At 31.9% G+C, this 20,142-nt stretch overlaps 1 protein-coding gene across 7 annotated transcripts in view; it reads left to right on the forward strand.

Moving 5' to 3' along the window:
* The first annotated feature begins 6,200 nt into the window (after positions 1–6,200).
* Positions 6,201–20,142, forward strand: part of LOC145267118 (uncharacterized) — a 250,945-nt gene continuing 237,003 nt past the window's right edge. For 4 of the 7 annotated variants that reach the window (XM_080123143.1, XM_080123146.1, XM_080123144.1 and 1 more), the window contains exon 1: positions 6,202–6,356. In XM_080123143.1, the coding sequence (XP_079979269.1) occupies positions 6,314–6,356 (43 nt within the window). In that variant the 5' untranslated portion in view covers positions 6,202–6,313. Of the gene's footprint in view, positions 6,357–20,142 lie in introns of all 7 variants that reach the window. The other 3 variants (XM_080123148.1, XM_080123149.1, XM_080123150.1) reach the window with 1 other exon arrangement.

Raw genomic sequence — 20,142 nt, forward strand, 5'->3', positions numbered from 1 at the left:
GATGCTAAACTTCCATTATTAATAGAAGTAATAGTGCGTGTAAAGTGGGAAAATATGTTCTTCCAGCTCGTTGCTAAGATCCACACAAAAAGCGACTGGCTGCCCTCATGTCTCTTCTATATATAGCTATCAGGGGAGATCACACATGATTACTTCCTGTTTAGGGTAGATTACTCTTGGTTACTTTTGTTCAGGGGGAGATAACTCCTAATTACTTCCTGTTGTCAAGAATAGACAACTCTTTTACATGCCCCGACCTTATCATGACCATGGGACGAATTGTCATTGTCACCTATGTGTGCACCAGAAAACTTGTGTGATTTTCTGCACATTTCTTGGTGCTCTTGTTTTGTTTTGTAATCTGAAAGTTTTCTTAATGGTGGGGGACTGATCGTGTGTGTACATCATTCTGTGGTATCATCAACTTCCATTTCTTCATCATGCTTGCTGGGCAATCCAACATTGACAAACCATTCGACCACCATTTCTTCCTCAGAAAGTTTTTTTTGAGGGGAGGGGAACAAAGTTTGTGGACAGATTCGAGGTTCCTGGTGTGGCGTAATATGGACCATCCACAACTGAGTAAATCGTTTTGCAGTGTTACTCAATTGCTCCCATCTACTTAGTACTGTTGGTTCTCATGTATCTTTACAATCCTTCTCATATTTGTCCATCAACGTGCATAGTTACCATTCTCATTCTATGCTATGTTGTTAGTCTACCAGAAAACACCAGAAAGTGAAATAGTCGATTATTATGATGAGTATTATAACGGTCGATTATGATTTGTAAAAGAATGTCAGAAGTAATGTTATCGAAGTGAAATAAATATTTACAGTTGAAATATTTACATCAAATAGTTTTCAGGAATGTAACTTGGTGGATGAAATTTCATTATGATAATTATGTTTTCACTAAAAAGGTATCGGCCAATTTTAGGAATTTAGGACAAAGGATATGGATAAACAAAATACATTTTGGAAAAACAACAGCTGATGTGTTTTGCTGCTATGTAGAAAGTGATATCAGAAACCAACAACTCTCAACCACAATAAATGTATATAGGAAACAATTTGATTGTTTGAGTTTTTGTGAAAGACATGGCGACATTTCAGGAGCACACCAGAACAGATGAAAATGCTTGTGATTCAAGGTATGTCAGTTTTTATTCAGCACAAATGTAAAAAATGTTTATCTGTCATTCTGTCTAAAAACTGTTTAGTATTTCAACACATACAGATACACATTATACACATATCAACCAGAGAAACAATTATAAATCAGATGATAACATATTGAAAGACGTCACATGCATTAATAGATGACACATTAACAAGAAAAAGAGAATCATTATGTGCAACTCACATATACACACAAGTTATATAGGTCAGTATAAAACATCTGGATCTGGACAAAATCTCTGACTTCTAGTTCACAGAGTGGACAATAATTCGGGTTGTAAAACTGTTGGTGCCACATATGCTTCTTGGCCATTGCCTACTCCCTTAATTTGTCTATTTCTTTCCATTGTTTCTGCATTTGGTATTTATCCAGTAGAACAGGAACATGGTCTTGAAAGACTTGATTATATAGAATTACAGCTGGGGACATGTCAAGATCTTGGATGGGGTTGTTGTGATTAGTAATGCCCGAGCAGCCCAATCGTAGCACAAGAGTCTATAGCTGTCCATGTTGTCAGCTAGTATATTTTCTGTGATCTTAACAGCTAACTCTGCATGGTTATTACTTTGAGTGTAATCGGCTGATGAGGTACATTTCCGTGTACTCCAATTCCTCAAAAACGAGTCATACTCCTAGGACTCAAATGGTGGTCCTCCGTCTGAAAAGATTTTTTCATGCACACCATAAGTACTGAACCAAGTTCTCAAGGTATCACATACAGTTTTGTCTCTCTGTGATGTCATTAGGGCCACTTTCACCCATGCAGTATATTGATCAGCATACACCATAGAGTTCCTACTTTTTATATCAAAAAAGTCAACCACCACTTGTTAGAATGGAAATTCTGGGTCTGCTGGTGACATCAAGTGCTTCCTGGGCTGAGATGGTGCAGTCCTGTTGCAAGTGCGGCACTGGGATCTGGTTAGTATCCAAACTTGGTCAGAACAACCATTGTCTTGCATTCACCAGTATACCATTTATGCTTTGATGTGCAGAGTGAAGAGATTCCAATACCTTATTGCAAAATTATTTATGCATCAGGATTTTGTTGCCTTTGATAATAACATCTTCCATGCAATATAATTCTTCACGTATAGGCTAGAAAACTCAATGACTGGGAGGTTGCTGCATGACTGGGGAAGCCATTTTGAATTAGATCTCAAGATCTGCAAGAATAAGAGTGAATTACGTACTACTAAATAATTGCTTAGCAAGAAGCATATTTTACCAAACCACAATATATTCTGGTAAAAATCCAAACAACAAAAAATATTAGGAAAAAACGTATTAAATTAGCAAAAAAGATATTCTAATCACAAAAGCACATTTTATTAAAAAAAAAAAAAATGATACAATTAGTTTCACAATATACTAAGGAGCGTAAAAAATAATTAAAATTTTACAAATGGTTTTCTTTATTTGTGCAGTCGTTTCTGAGACATTACAAAAATGTTTTATTTGATCAAAGTCTAATCATCAGCACCAGTATTAGACATCAAATAGGAACCTTTCATGTACTATTTCCTCTTGATGTGAATCGATACACATCACAGGATAATCAGCCAATCAGATGCCTTAGCATAAGAATACAATTTGTTGGAATTCTAATGGTGCCAAAATACAGTCTGGCCTTTTCTTTGAGTTTGAGAGTATACTTATTTGGCATTCTCTCATCGATTCTTCCAACTATACTTGTGGACTGATGGCTTTACATTTAATACCAAGATGGTTGCAAAGCTGGATTTTCCATCGAATTTCTTTTTTCCGATATTATATTGTCATGCATAAACAAAAGAGTTTTATTTTCCTGAAGAGTATATGCATGAAAAGATTCGATATCGACATAATGATAATTAATTGTTTTTGCATAACGAAACAGATTGTAAAAAAATGTGTCGCAGTTTTGACATGCTGAAAGAATTGTTTGGTAAGAAAAATAAATATTTAGAACTTGGAATGTAGCTATAGTATACTATATATATATATATATATATATATATATATATATATATATATATATATATATATATATATTTAGACAAATATTATTGAATAGCACGGAGTTATTCTGTTTTACAATTTTCCTTTTTATCTTCTCCAATCTTCAAATAGTCCTTTTTGTGTTTTTCTCGAATTATATATGTTGGATCCATAATCGCGAGTGCTTTCAACAGACGTACTTCTATCATCCTCGGGCATATTGTAGAAATAAATGTAGAAATTGTTTTTTTAATTTACGTATATATACATTTTTTCCTAGTCACGTGGTAGCTTGTTACAAGTTAGGTAGGCGGACTTTTTTTTTTTTACATATATTAAACACATTTATACATACAAATACATATATACATATTCAAAAATTTATCCCAAACATTTCAAAACGTTCCGGCTGCCCTCATGATTAATATTATTTATTTGAGGCTTCTTTGTTTTAATGTACAATGTTTCAAGTATTCTTAGCCTATTTACATTTCTCTCACTCTGCAATACTCTTGTATTTTCTACCATAATTCTTCGAAATTCCGAAAAAAAAAAAAAAACGAATATAATAAAGAATCTTATACATCATGCAAAGGTGATTCCCTCAAACAAAAAATATTCTTTAATGAATTAAAAAATATAAAATAAGTGTTAGTAAATAATCAATTCGCTAACTCTCTTGTAGATAAAGAAATAAAACTAGCCATTAGTAATTTGAATCAAATTAGTAATATTCAAGAAAACCTGTTAATATATATTACAGTACCTATTTACTATGCCTCCCCACGGGACAGAGTTAGACACCAGGGTCGTTTTTTAACGTGGAGAAAAGGTACAAAAATAAAAATTGTCTCAGTCGTGAAGGATTTCTCCTCCACCGAAAGAGAACAAGAAATAGAAGTGCAGCATCTGAAGAACAGATACTACACTTTGATCTTGTCCCGAAGGCCAAGAAGTTACACAAGAACTCAAAAATCGATGAGAACATTCTTAAAAATGTAATCCGTAGATATGTGGCTCCCAAAAATAATAAAAAAAATAAAATTTATTATATATTATAAAAAAATACAGACAAGCCTTGTAATGAAAAACAACATTTCGCAAACAAACGACCTGTTGGAAAGGACCAATGTAGTTTACAAATTTAGCTGCCCAATAGGAGAGTGTATCTCCAATATTAGTAGCTACATTGGTTCAACAACTAACACATTGTCACGAAGATTGACTCTCCACCTCTCTAACTCTAGCTCCATATCACAACATTTGAAGGAACATGGCTGCCAACATTCGGAATTTTATGGTAGAAAATACAAGAGTATTGCAGAGTGAGAGAAATGTAAATAGGCTAAGAATACTCGAAGCATTGTACATTAAAACAAAGAAGCCTCAAATAAATAGAAATAATATTAATTATGAGTGCAGCCGGAACGTTTTGAAATGTTTGGGATAAACTTTTGAAAATGTATATATGTGTTTGTATATATAAATGTGTTTAATATATGTAAAAAAAAAAGTCCGCCTACCTAACTTGTAACAAGCTACCACGTGACTAGGAAAAAATGTATATATACGTAAATTAAAAAACAATTTCTACATTTATTTCTACAATATGCCTGAGGATGATAGAAGTACTTCTGCCGAAAGCGCTCGTGATTATGGATCCAACATATATAATTTCGAGAAGAACACAAAAAGGACTATTCGGAGATTGGAGAAGATAAAAAGGAAAATTGTAAAACAGAATAACTTCGTGCTATTCAATAATATTTGTCTAAATGAAAAAAATGCTGCCTATATATATATATATATATATATATATATATATATATATATATATATATATATATATATATATATATATATATATATATTTAGGCAGCATTTTTTCATTTAGAAAAATATTATTGAATAGCACGAACATTTTGGGAGGGGTTTATCTTTTGTGATCATGTCTCATTATCATTAATTGTTACGTGTATCTATTATTATTATTTGTCTATGTGATTGTGATACATCTTGTGTGTGTGGATATACATGCACGAATAAAGTTCACCAAATCTTTTTTTACTATTATCTTGATCTTCTCTTTGGGATGCGCTTCTTCCCATCACTGGTCGATGTTGCAAGGAATATCTCAGATGAAAACATAACGACAATTTTCTGGCATAGATCACTTTATTTTGTTTACGAGTAAACTGGGGGGAAACCATAACATTGGTGACTCAAACTTTCTTGCGTTTCTTTCGACATATTTTTGCGTCTAACTTGACACGTCTGTTTCGCCCAAAATCGAAAACCAAACTCAATTGCATGCACGTGAAAAGATATCTTCCTCTCTTTTTCTTTCATGCTTTCTCTCTTTCTTTCCACGTTTTCTTTCACACGAACCGAATGACATTTCATGTGCTACTGCTACAGCATTTGACGTACATCAACAACTTAATTCTTTGAACTCTTTTTGCACTAACCAACCTGCACAGCAAACTCACAATTTTCAATGTAAAGCTATATATATATATATATATATATATATATATATATATATATATATATATATATATATATATATATATATGTGTGTGTGTGTGTGTGTGTGTGTGTGTGTGTGTGTGTGTGTGTGTATGCTGGCTTCGCTACACTGGCATGACAATGTTTACTTTTCAACATGAACACCTAAAAAGCACAGACTTTTTTTTTTCACCTAGAGAGAGCTTAGTTATTAATAACTACAGATTGAAACATTGTCATGACAAATGTAGCAAAAACTGTACATATCTGTATAAATAAATGTTAATATAAATAGCTCTATTTATCATTAGGCACTATTATAGAAACCTGATGGATATTCTCTGGAGTTGAACCTACACACACACACACACACACACACACACACACACACACATATATATATATATATATATATATATATATATATATATATATATATAATAGAGGAAAAGAAGGGGTAAGAGGGAAAGTGAGTGTGTGATGTTGTTGTCGATAGATGATTATGGTGGTGGTGGGTTTGTAGGTGTGTATGTGTGTGTGGTCCATACTCCACTTGACCAATCGAAGAAGAGTCGCGTCTTCGTCTTACAACTCTGCGCTCATCTTCAGCTGGAGCGAAGTCACATGATTCGTAACTAAAAACATGGCTGACGGCGGACAACGTGCCCGTGTACTTATTCTCGGAGGTAAGCAGCTTTCTCACGTATTCGACCACTTCCAACTGCACATTTAATCCAAACAAGTGCATAGAGAGTCCAGCTATTGCTTGGTATAATTTTTAGCCTAACAACCATTTATGTTTGCTGTAATTTTTCTCATTTTTTGCACCGTTATGCGAAACAAGTCGACTTTTTTGGTGTACCTACAAAATCGCAGTTTTGCTGTTTCTGTTCAATCACTTAATTACACTTCGATAGAAAATGCCTTCTTTACACTTAATTTTTGTATTTTCGATTTTTTATAGTTAATCGATCATATTCCATATAAAAAAGAAAATGTAATTTACTGCAAGGTGCACGTTAACAAAGGATTAGAGGCCTTCGCTTTATTCGTCTGTTTTCTTTTCCTCTTTTCTTTGCTTCGAATGTTGGTTTTATTGTCTAGTTTCACTTCGCACAGAAGATTCTCATTCACAAATCGCATTTAAAAACAAATCATACGATCACGTTTAAAAATGAAAAATGTTATTTTAAAAGCGCAGAATTCGATGAAAAGTATACATTTTAAATTTTAATACAAATTAGTTTCTTCAATTTCTAAATAAATTAAAATTATTATCCATGGAAATTATAATTTTATATTGTTTTATTTATTTTATTATCTGCTGTTTTTGTTTTATTCTTTATTTTTTTTTTAAAGGAACAGTTAACATTAACAAAATTATCTAGACTTAAGATTGATTTTTGTTACGCTCCACTAATTAATAATATGAACCATACATCTTTTAATTGTAGTTCGTTTTTCAATTAAAATCTTGTCTTTCTTAATTAGAGAAAGAAAAAAATGAAATAGTGAAAAAAATGAAAAAAGACTTCATCCTGATTATTTTGAATTATTGTATGAAAGAAATGCAAGATATACCTTGAAATATTTAGTGAGCCATGAGCCAACCTGCTTGAATTGCTTAAGGGAAAAACAGTTGCTGTAGATTAATAATTATCAAGCTCCCCCCCCCCTTTAGGCGATTTGTGAACACCCCGAAAAAGCTGTTCGAAAAAACAAATGAAATTTAGAATTTGCAGTAGGGGATCAGTTTCGCATATAAATTAAATGTAAAATTACCCCCCCCCCATTTTAGGACCAGTAACTAATTTATTTTTCCTATGAGAAATAAATTCTGTACATTAAAAAAAAATTGTCTTTTTTTTTGAGGGGGGGATACTTTTTTGAGGTAATTACGTGTGGTTTTAGACCTGGCAACTTGGATTTAAGGATAGCGGTTAAAAAATTAGTCAACTACCGTAAACAGAATGAGCGAGAAAATCCAGGATCATTTTACGTTAATTTTATATGCGAGTGATCCCCACTCTAAATTCTAAAATTTGTACTCATGCAGAGAGTGATCCCCGTACTGAAATAACGTTATTATTTAAAAAGTCATTCTTAACATGGGGAGGGGAGGGTTTTTTGTACTTATTCTGTACTTTAACCTTACAATTAAATAAAGAAAAAACATATCATAAAACTTTGATTAAACTAGGAAATACGATTTAAAAAATAGCGCGGATCACTCTCTCATTAGCACCCTAAAATTTATTTTCTGCCAAAATTTTCAAGGTTTCACACGTAATCGCCTAAAAAAGTCGAATCTCATAGATGACTTAGCTGAAGGTGTTAATATATAAAATATTTACTCGACACGCAATGATATAACATGAATTAAACAACATTTGACGATTTTTCTTGTACCGTGATTCAAAAAGTTAATAAATTGCAGTTGCACATATATTAATTTAACAAAATATAATCAACCAACAACTGTTGTTCCAACATTTATTTTTGCTCCCTCCATTTTCAAAGTTTTCTGTAATTAGTTACAACTACATGGCATAGTAATATATTACATTACGAAAATTCATCGAGTAGAAAATTATTTATAGTTAAAAGTAATTTTTACGGAAAATTGAGGCATTTTCCCTAGATATGAACACCTTGAAGATTGTAAATACACGAGACATACCTATCTCCCTTTTAGCTACTGTAACGGCTGACGTTTTGTTTTAGTCGATAGCGATAAGTACCGACTTTTTTTTTTTTTTTACCTAAAACACAATAGCAGTTGTCCTACTCGATGAATTTTCGTAATTTTTTGATATATTACTATTTTCGACACGACAATTAAGTACTGTTGGTTTGGCTTAAAACGACATATATAAAAAAAATCGAGCTGTTGACTCTATCTTAACAAGCAGCTAATATTTTTTTTAAGTGTTTATTTTATGTAAGTTACGTAGAGGCGAAAAACCCTTATACAGTCACGGAAACTTCTCATTTTGTTATAAATCTTATTTCGATACGAAAGGAGGCACATGACTTAAAAATCAAGAGATCCACGATTTTCGGTTATTTGTGATGTGCTTTTCTTCATATGTCATTTGTTTTTTCTTTTGTTGTCTTAACGAGGTTGTATATGCCATTAACTGCATTCGAAATTGAAATTGCAATGTCGCAAATTAACGGTCTGCAAATAAGGTATTTACGCAGTATACGAACCGTGCTGAAATAATAACACTATTTAGAAACCCGTTCTTAACATTGGGATGGGAGGGCGTTTTGTAACTATCATATATTTTCACATAACAATTTGACAAATAAAAAAATTTAATGTAACTTGAAAATTCTATCTACCCCCGCCCCCCCCCAAAAAAAAACGAAACAAAAAAAATAAAATAACGGCACGAAGTACCGAAAATAATTATAACTCCTTGCGTCCTCATTGAACTGATGAAAAAGAAAGTCTTGTGACGGTAATACCATTCCGTCAGATTTCAAGGAAAACATGAAAAGCTTTTTTGGATAGTGGTGGGAAAAATATTTTTAAATTTAAATGGTTGGAGGGGGGTCAGTTTCGCATATAAATTTAGCATAAAATAATTATCCCTTTCTGACCATATAGCGACATCTAACAGTTTTTAAATCTTGGATGGGGGTCACATTTTGTCTTTTTTTTTTTTTTTTTTTTTTTAGGGGCGACTACACACGGACTTAAGGTTAGAAGTAGGCTTCAGGGAGGACGTTTGTTTTTGCCAATAGTAATTTTTTTTTTTTTTTTTAATGATGCATATTATTAACTTTTAACATGCCCCCCCCCCCAGCACACAATTTATCTCCATTATCAAAATAAAATTCTGGCTTTGTACCGTTAAAACGTTATCCAGTTAAACAGAAATTGGTGATCATTTTGTGATAAATTTGTGATCCCTTACTCTAAATTCTAAAATATTCCTATCCTACGCATGCTTACAAGTAGTCAACTAAATAAAAAAAAAAGAAGCAGAATGTTATTTTTTGGGTGGGTGTAGGAACTGAGGACGCTCATCATCAGTGGCCTCTTCCACAAATGAACCTTGAGCAACATCCAGAAATTTTAAATTTCCTTTTTTAGTTTTTAAAATTTTATTTCATATTCTAGAATAAAATTTATTTTGAGAAATTCTTATTTAACACACCCGAGGGAAAAGTAAGACATGAGGTCGGTTTTTAATATTGGAGAAAGACAGTCCCCCCTCCACCTCCCCCGCAGAAAGGGCAACATTCTGGATTGAAACGAAAAAAAAAAAAAAAAAACCCAAAAAACTGATTGCCTCAGTCTAGAATGATTTCTCGTTCGAGAACACGTTTTGAATTATTTATTCGCAAAAAAAAAAATAAGATTCATTTAAAAATTAGGTGTGTATGTGACGGCGGCGTTGGTGATAATCCTGCCTATCTTTTAACGAACCGCGGTTTAACACTTCCATTCAAGCACTGTTTCTTTCATTTGTCCAGTTTGCACTTCCAACAGTCACCACAATACCACGTTTACTCTCTACACTATCCAACTTAAATTATCCCTAATGGTTTACATGTGTGTGTGTGTGTGTGTGTGCGTGCGCGCGCACGTCATTCACTTGAACAAACAGACTTTTATAAATAGATAAAAACAGGGTCAATGCATGACAAGTCTTAATATTTTTGTTTGAAGGAACGTCTGAGATATTTTTTTTCTCTATTAGTTGTAATTAAGACACATATGAAATAATCTGAAATTTATGTTTCTATTGGCATATGATGGTTTGGTGTCTTTAAAAATAAAGAATGAATGAATAAAATTTGATTATTTTTATAAACGGTCTATGACGAGTTTATTTTAAGATGACTATGATTAATTCCTCAGGGAAGCAATCTTGTGACAACGTGTTCTACAAATTGGAGGTTTATACAGCGATGGTAGGAAGACGATTTCGTGTTGTGGCAGAAACAAGAGATTGAAGCCTAGTCAAGCACTTCCCTTGGGACTAACGATAGTCGAGAAAGACTAGTAATTTCTCTTCTGTGAGAAAGAGGGCTGTATGGAAGAGATAATTTCCCAGTAAATTGTCAAGTTGGTTTTAAACTTTGCAAAAGAGTGCTCCGAGTGGCACAACCCCACATATGGCAGCAGTGCGAACAGTGCGTTATCTTTGGATGCATCTGACTCTTATACAGGTAGAGGAATGCATCAGGAGTCAAATACTTTCTAGAGTGATAGAATGATGCAACCATTTTCCTAGCATTTGGTTAGCATAGAGTGGAAGTCGATCATGAAAGCGAAGGTCTTCCTTCCTAAGGAGGAGTCATTCGTTTCAACTAGATCTCAACGTTGATTATGAAAGAGAAGCTTCATTTCAGACATGTTGAAAGTTACAAGAGTCGACCCCACCCCTCTCCATCGCGCCCGCCACATGAGAAAATAGTCAAAGATTTATGTTTTTAATGAAAAGATTTGATCTTTTTAAAAAATAGCAAGTTGGGACTTTTTAAAAATATAATTTAATAGGATATTCCTTAAGGAATGTTTTTTTTATCTTGATATGTAAGGATTTTAATAAAATCTCAAAGGCTGTGAATATTAAAATACTTACCTAGTGCAAATTATATATAAAAAAATTTGTGCTGGATTTACAATAAATTTTTATTATTGTAAATAAATATTCAAGTGATTCTTTTCATGTCGATGCTAATTCCCTCTCGGTTCATCCAAATCCAATTATATGGATGTAAATGATTTATCTATTGATTTTTTTTTTTTTAAATCACAATTTGTTTCTGGTGGAACTTTTTCTTTTTCAAATTGCACATGAGTGGATATGTGTATCTGTTTAATATGTATTATTGTATTGCGGTGATGATTGGATAATTTACAAATGTTGTATATTGAATATTATTTAGTAAAGATTTAGAAGGCCATCACAATGCGAGGAACGAAATATAGTCGTTGTTGGTGAAAGGAGACGAAAACAAGTGGCAATTTACGAATCAATAAGTACATACATATATGTCTATATATACATATATTTATTCAGTTGTATTAGGTACAAAGGTCTTGCTTGTTATGTCTGCGACAATTTCCATTATTAATTTTGGAAAAAATTTCCTTTTCAAATGGTAGACGTGACAGATCGATTCAAAGCATGCTAGATGATGGAGCAGAAGTTGGATAGCTAGGGAATTTTTTCCGAAATTAATAATGGAAATTGTCGCAGACATAACAAGCAAGACATTTGTACCTAATACAACTGAATAAATATATGTATATATAGACATATATGTATGTACTTATTGATTTGTAAATTGCCACTTGCTTTCATCTCCTTTCACCAACAACGACTATATTTCATTCCTCGCATTGTGATAGCCTTCTAAATCTCTACTACGTACCTATCCCACACAATGCTTCAAGTAAACTACATATCAATCCTGAATGCTATTTGTTATGTTAATATTCCTATTTACTTGCCTCCCCACGAGAACAGAGTTAGACACAAGACAGGTTTTAATGTGGGGAAAATCCAGCTTACCAAAAAGGGGCACTCTCGATAGGAATAAAAATAAAAATTGCCTCAATGTAGAAGGATTTCTTCTCCACTGATCGAAGTCAAAAAAGGTGAAGTGTAGTATCAGAACAGATATTACACTTTGCTCGTAGCCATTTTTATGTTAATGTTATCTAAGATTTTTTTTTTTTTACTTGTGAAGAATAATTAGGGAGTTGAGGGGAAGTGTGTCTTTATAGATAAAATCCCGTTTCCATAAAAATTTGTATATTTTTGTATTGGAAAAATATTAGATAAATACCTGTTATTCTTCAAACTTGTGATGTTGATTGATATATTAAAAAATTAAAAAATACTTAAAATGTAACATCGAGAGGACATCCATTTTTTTTTGTTTCACGATAGAATAAAATTCTTAATGTGTTCTTTAAGTAGTAAAGAATTCAAAGTAACCTGTTTTTTTTTTGTTTTTTTTTTAAATCTTATTCGACATAAGCATTTTTTAAAAATCTTATTCGACATAAGCATTGCTATTTGAACGTAAGAGGCTACTATTTGGGACCATGCCTATGGAGCACTATGTGGATATTTGTTGGCATTACAGTTAAATTTCTGCATGTTAGTACAGAAAAAAACATTCCAAAATCTAACAGTTTAAGAGAAAAAGCTTTTAGCGCAGAAAGCATTCTTACCTAAGGACCTCTACAATGAAGTAGTGGGATTTTTCTGCTTGTTAGGGTAGTTGAGGGTATTTACATTGAGAGGTGGGGGGCACACATGCTAAGAGTTTGTTAATCTTAACCTTTCATTCAATAAGTGGATGTAGTTTTTTTTAAAATGAGAACTAAGATGTGTTCTTAAAAAGAAACATAAACAAAATTCTGCTTTTGTGTTATTTTTACACCTTTTTTTTTTTTTTTCATTTAATGGGATTTTGTTCAATGATTCATTTGATCTAATAATTCTTGCTTCCATTATGATTATTTTCATTTAACGCGAGATGACATTACACTTGTCAGAATTTTTTCACATGCTTCAAGCCTTTTTTTTTTTTTTTTTTTTCTGGAAATTGGGTTCTTGCACACAAGACGGCTAATTTTCAACAAACTTTGAATGGTCATAATCAGGTGGCTAGTTGAGCTACCAAAAGAAATATAAAACCACGATTTATATTTTTCAAATATCTGTCTGATCACATTTAAAACTTTTAGATGAAATTTATTTATACCCACTCCTTAACTAGTGTTGGCACTTAGACATGTCAATTTCCATCTTTACCTAGCTTCTACTACTTTATAGCTGTAGTGTAAAGAAAATACTTGAAGTTTTGTGGCAAAAAATATGCTATTTAGTATTTGCACGAGAGTAAGTAACTATGATGAATCTATTTGTGTATTGTTTTATCAGCAAAGCATAAATAATTATTTGGGTTGAAACCGCTGTCTTCAGACAATCCATTGTCTGAAGACAGCGGTTTCAATCCTACCCAAAGCCGGCCAGAGGCTTACTTGGCCAAAACGTGGTGAGACGACAACAACTATGAAAGGCAGTGATTGCTGAGAATGCAGTTAGGAGATTCGAAGTTCCTATCAATCGCAGTTACCACCTGACGAAGGCCAGAGGAACAGTTGGCCGAAACGTCGTGAAACAGCAATTAATAAAGATGAGAATAATAGTCCGCAATAAATAAAAAAAATTAATATGAATAATACTCATCTCAATAATGAATTCCAATTAAAATCATATATATAAAAAATTATGTTTTTGAATAAAAAAAATAATTCACTCTGAACTAATGCCGTAAGTCACTTAGTTTAAGAAAAAAAATTTAATGTTTTTTTTATGTAATGTTAATCTTTTCAATTTTATAAAAAGGGTATCCAGTTAAAAAAAATCTTTTAAACTTGTGTGAGATTCGAACTCAGTTTTATTTTACACTTGCCAAACCTAAGTCAAGCATCTTAGTAATGTGTACTCTGACCATTCCTTTTATGTCAACCATAATTTTCTATTTGCTTATGAACAGACAAACTCTAAAAACGCCATAACTTTTAAATATAGGTAAAAAAAAATTTACTTTGGGATACCTACTAAAAGGAATTTCAGGTATTTAATCTCATTATTAAGTCGAGTAACTAAAAGATAAGACGTTTTAATCGACAGATTATCTCAGCTATGCGAATGACTTCTATTAAGATTTATAAAGTACAAACTGATAAAATTGTTGGGAATTTAAGTTCATATAAATCACCAACAACAGCACCAGATACAAAGCTTTTCATAAAAGAATAGAGCTTTCTTGGCTGCAAAAAAATGCTTAATACAGGGTGTCCACACAGACTTTGTGGACACCCTGTATGTAAAGTGTAATCATCTAAATTTCATTCACTGTAATAAGCTTTTGTCGATAGTCCAACCGGTAAGACCTCTGCCTGTTTTCAAAACAGTTAGGTTTTTATTTTGACTTGAGCTACTTGCTTGTCTAGTCCATACTTAAGAGATATGAAATAATTTTTCTGGATAACTATATATATATATACTAGCAAAAGTACCCGACATCTTTCCATCCTGTGGAGGTCAGGCGCGAGCGAACACCCCATAATTTTATTATACCATCTTTCTTCAAACTGAAACATAATTATCAAAGTATACTTACGCAGATAGATATGAAAAGTCTTTATTAAAGTTTGTGCCTATTTCCATTCTATGGAGGCCAGGCACAAACGCAGACCCCACAATTTTATTATACCATCCCTATTTAAGTTAAAACATAGTTATCAAAGTATTCTTATGTACATCTATATCAAAAACCCTTGCAAACGTTCTTTTTAAATTTTTTATTTCCATACTTTGTGGATCAGGCGCGAACGCAGACCCCACAATTTTAATGAGCCACCGTCCTGCCAGATCAAACATACCCATTCCTATGTCTCGATACATCTATCATTATATGGAATCAGTTTTTTAAAATAGTCGACCATATAGGAGCCTATTCGTGACCACACACACACACGCATTCAGCTTTATATTATATATATATATATATATATATATATATATATATTACAATAGAAAAATGCGAGCATGAAAAGTAATATGGTTAAGCTTAAACATGGAAAAGTAAAGGACTAGTTGTTAAAACTGGAAAAGAAAAGGACAAGATATTCTAGTAAAAAATATAAATTTATGACTTAAAATATTGCAGCATTAAGAATTGATTATATAATATTAAATTGAATTAAAAAAAAAATTATTGCTGCAATATTTTCATGCTCGCATTTTTCTATTGTAATCCATAATTTTTCCAGGCTTCCAATAAATTCATTTGTTTGTTTAATTGCAGTCTTATTTTTTTACCCCCATAAACATAACGTACACATATAGAATAATAATGTATGGCACTCGTCTGCTTCAATAACCCCCCAATGACCTCCCTTTCATTCTTTCAGTTTCACTTGCTTCTCTTTTCACGACAGCAGTGAATTAGTAGCAACACTAGTCGCTGAAGTGACGTAGTTGCTACGGAAACCAGTCATAAAAAACGTTCACCTCCTGTTTTTTACGATTTTGAACACCACTAAATTCATCATAACTTGTTTTACTGAACGAAAATTGAAATTTTCTTTCCACAATATAGCTTAAAAGGTGATCTGTAAACTGTAATAATTGTTTGAAATTTGGTTAAAAAATGAGTGAGCGGTTCTAAATCACTAAAACTGCTATTTAACCATATATTCAAACACTACCGTGTTTGAATGCTATATATATATATATATATATATATATATATATAATAGAGAGAGAGAGAGAGAGAGAGAGAGAGAGAAAGAGAGATTAAGAAACAAGAAAAATTGATTAAGAAACAAGAAAAATTGATTATGAAAATAAAAAATTGAGTGAATTACAATATTTATTAATTTATATTCAAATTTATGTTAACTAATGATGCATTTTTTTTACTAATATTTATCCTCTGATGAAAAGATCCTACCTTCGAAAATTCATGGGTTAAGGATTTTTCTTTATAACTTCTTGTTTGAATTTTTGATCGATCAATAAATTTAATTTTTATTGTTATCAGCAATTTTTTCTTGTTTCTTTAATTGCTCTTAGTATATTGAGCTTTTTATCTTGATAAGTTCTAATTTTAAGATAATATTTATCTTTATCTTTCTAATTATAAACGTTATTGTCCGTATCTTGTTGTAAATTTAGATGTTGATGAAGGTCATTCTCGTTGTACAATAATTGTTTAATAACTTTTTTTCTTCCAAAAAATTTCTTTGTTTCCATTATTGATTATCAAAAAAATTGTATATGTATTTTCATATCATTTCTAGTGTTTCTACTGTCAATCTCTATACATAGTTATGATTGTTTATTTATTTCTATGTATAGGATTTATTCCTAAACTAATTAATCAATCATTATGAATTTTGGAATGCAATGGCTAGAAATAATGGGTTGTAATGTAGTTTCATGTAAAGTACGTATAAAGGGTGTGGAATCATTTTATGAAAATTCAGGTATCTCCAATTTTTGTTAATATCACTAAAACCAAATGGAACTTCCATGAACACAATTTATTTTCAAGAACTTCACATCTGTGGAAACACAAAATCACAGGACTGCCTCCCTGCTGACAACAACATCGTCATTTTAAAGTTCGATATCTACAAATATTTGTTGAACCATCTTTTGCCCATTCTACTTATTTTCAATCCTCTCATAGCTCGTCATCCAATTAACAATTCCATTAACCTTTATCCTCGAATGGCTTTCAGACCTTAATAAGTTGGAATGCATTAATATAAAAAAAATAAAAAAGAAAAATATTAATTGAGATTGAGTATCATTTTTAAAAAATATATTTTACTTTTTAATTTAATTTTATTTCATTTTACTAACGAGTTGCTGATCATAAAGGCTCACAAGCCACTCGAGGATAAGGGTATATGTGTGTTTTTGTCATGAATTATGAGATGAACACTTTGAGAATTGCAGATGATAGTTAGATCTGGGCTAAATTTGATTATGTAAACGGATAGTTTAACAAGAATTTGTTAATAGGGAACTTAAAAACGACCATTTTATAGTCAACCGTGAAGCAGCCCATAGTATTATGTCCCACATACGAGCAGTTTTTACCTGTCCACAACCAAGAAATATTTAAAAGATAAGTTATTGCTGGTGATCCTTATTTATTTTTTCAATACTATTATATTGGGTTAAGATAATCGGTGACTAACACATTATTCAAACAACTTGGACAAACATTGGGAAATAGGATCGTTCAATTGATTTCTGTCTTAAAATGTAAATAATTTCAGAGCAAAAGTGTCATTGATTCTTTTCTTTGGAACAACAGCTGTTGTACTCTAGATGAATCAGATGTTAAACATAGAAAATTCCTTTTATTCTTACTTCTGCCAAGAAGGTTATATTTTCAGTCAAGTTTGTGTAAAGTCTATTGTCTACATCGCTTGATTACTTGTAACCAAACTTGGTCAAAATATCGATGATGATCTAATTTAGAACTAATTTAATTTTGGGAAATTTAAATTGAATGTTAAATCACAATTTTGTTGATAACTCTGTTTCTATTCATCGTAGAAACTTGTTACTTGGCCCATATTATAGCCAATAAAGTCCCACAATTTATTTGAACTTTAATAGAATTTCAATTTATGATTTTTCTTCAAATTCAATGTATGGCATTGATGCTAACACTAATCACCATACATAATTTAGCAACATTTCCATGGAAAAACTTTGGGAATACTTCATACAGTATGGAGAAATAAAGTCCAGATAAAACTTTGGTCCATCGTTATGTTGTCAGGTGGAGGTATGCAGTTTCACGAATGACCCATGTTCTTACTTATAGCTGCAATTTTAGTTTTAAAATGTGTAAATTTGTGAGCCTCAATGATGATAAATGTTCGTACTTATACAATTCAAAGTGCCCAGAGTGTCTAGCAGCCAATTTCAAGAGATGTAAGGCACAGACGACAGTGAGAGCCAAAATGTTGTTAATCAGTGGAAGTGGAATTATTAGGAAAAGAATCCAGAAAATGGAGAAACAAATGGCTGTTAGTGCGATAAACTTTCAAACTTTATAAATAGATATAAGGAGTATGAGTTTTCAAAAGTAACATCTTAATGAGTTTTTAAGAGTACAAGTTTGACAGAATTTACCTTAGAACTAGTTTGAAGCAGTGGCATTCTTTATATGTTGGTACTGTTAAAAGTGACTCTATATTTTTTTCCATTTTAAGTAAAGAGGATAAAAAAAGAGTCGTCCAGAATATTGATGATCACTCCGTCTCAGCAACTCTTCCTTTTTTTGGGTGGTAATGGTGTTAAATAGTGCACGTTCCTTTTCAGCAGATATTAACTTTTAAATAGTATTTTGCCAACATGTGAAACACATTACTGCTGGAATTATTCCCTGCTGATTGCAATTTGTCATCTTCAAATCCAATGCTAACAAATGCTTTTCATTGCCTCATGAGCGATCATATGCAGTTCGTACCATGAATAAATGTTAGTACTCCCCAAATTTGTCATCTTTTGGTTGGAAATCATTCTCATCACTTTAATCCTTATCCTCGAATGGCTCTTGGCGTTGATAAATGGTGACCTGCATATACAGAAGTGTGTGTAATATATATATATATATATATATATATATATATATATATATATAAATTAAAAGAAAACACAAGCAAAAACTTAGTCTGATCTCATAAATTTATTTAAACTTAATAGGGCCTTTTCAAAAGAGAGGGTAAATCAAGGTTTATCGTTCGACTGAAGTAGTGTTACAAAATCACAGCCGTTTTGCATTTAGTAAGAAGAGGGAGGATGGGAAAAGGAGAAGAAAAAGGGGGGTAGACTTTAGAGGTGGGGAGAGAGTTAAAGAGAGAAAGGAGAGGGAATGAAAACATTATGCTGTCGTAAAAGAATAAATATGAATTTTCCCACTCTGCTATAAAATAGGAAGAAAGAATTTTTTAAATGAATAATTTTCAAACGCATTTGCTTTTTGTCTTTTATCACTGACCAATTAAATATCTTATGAGAAAATCTCCACCAGTTTCAGATCAGAAATTGTTAAAACGGTTTCCCTTTTATTAGTTTTATTGTTTTTCTTTCCTTTCAAGATTTTTTCACACAAAACCACACTAATCTTATCTGCATTATTTCATATTGGCTTTAATGTATTTTTAACTAATTTCATCCCCCAATTAAATCATTTGGACATCATTTTACTGGATACAAACGAACGATGCTCCAGAAATATCGTTCTAAAAAAAGAAGATGCTGTTTAGACAAATTTTATGTTACATTATGCAACTGAAAATAAATATCATTTGGAAACAGTTGTGAAGATGTTTGATACCATTGTATATACTTTTCATTTGCAAGTTATTTCTTTGAGAAAGGGTTAGCTTATAGTTAATCATCTGAAAAGCACATACCAGGAAATGCCAACAGGACTGTTCAGGCAATTTTGATAGGCCAGAGTATACTTTTCCTAGCGCGTCGGCAAGTGGCTACATGCCTTGTTTGGAGCTATTTCCATTATATATACTAGACTTTATGCCCATCAAAAAACAGGCAAATTTATAGACCGTTGATTTAGAATGAGTATTTTATGTCAAATTGATGGTTGAATATGTTTAAATTTGTGCTCATTTTTGCATTACATATTAATCTCTATTAATCCTTGACCGTGTCTTAATCATATACCATGACACTTAAATCGCTGCATCTTATCGCAAAAAAAAAAGTGGAACGGACAGACAAAGAGAAATAATATATATAAAGATAGAGCCATCTTAAAGAAAGATGCCAATTGTCAATGTGGCAGGCTTAATATAAGTTCTAAGTTTTCTGTCACAAAAATGATACAAATTGAAAAAATACTAAAATCGGACTAGATTTTTAATAG

This window comes from Euprymna scolopes, chromosome 42 (genome assembly GCF_053919585.1).
Source record: "Euprymna scolopes isolate OS-2025 chromosome 42, ASM5391958v1, whole genome shotgun sequence".
NCBI classification, from domain to species: domain Eukaryota; kingdom Metazoa; phylum Mollusca; class Cephalopoda; order Sepiida; family Sepiolidae; genus Euprymna; species Euprymna scolopes.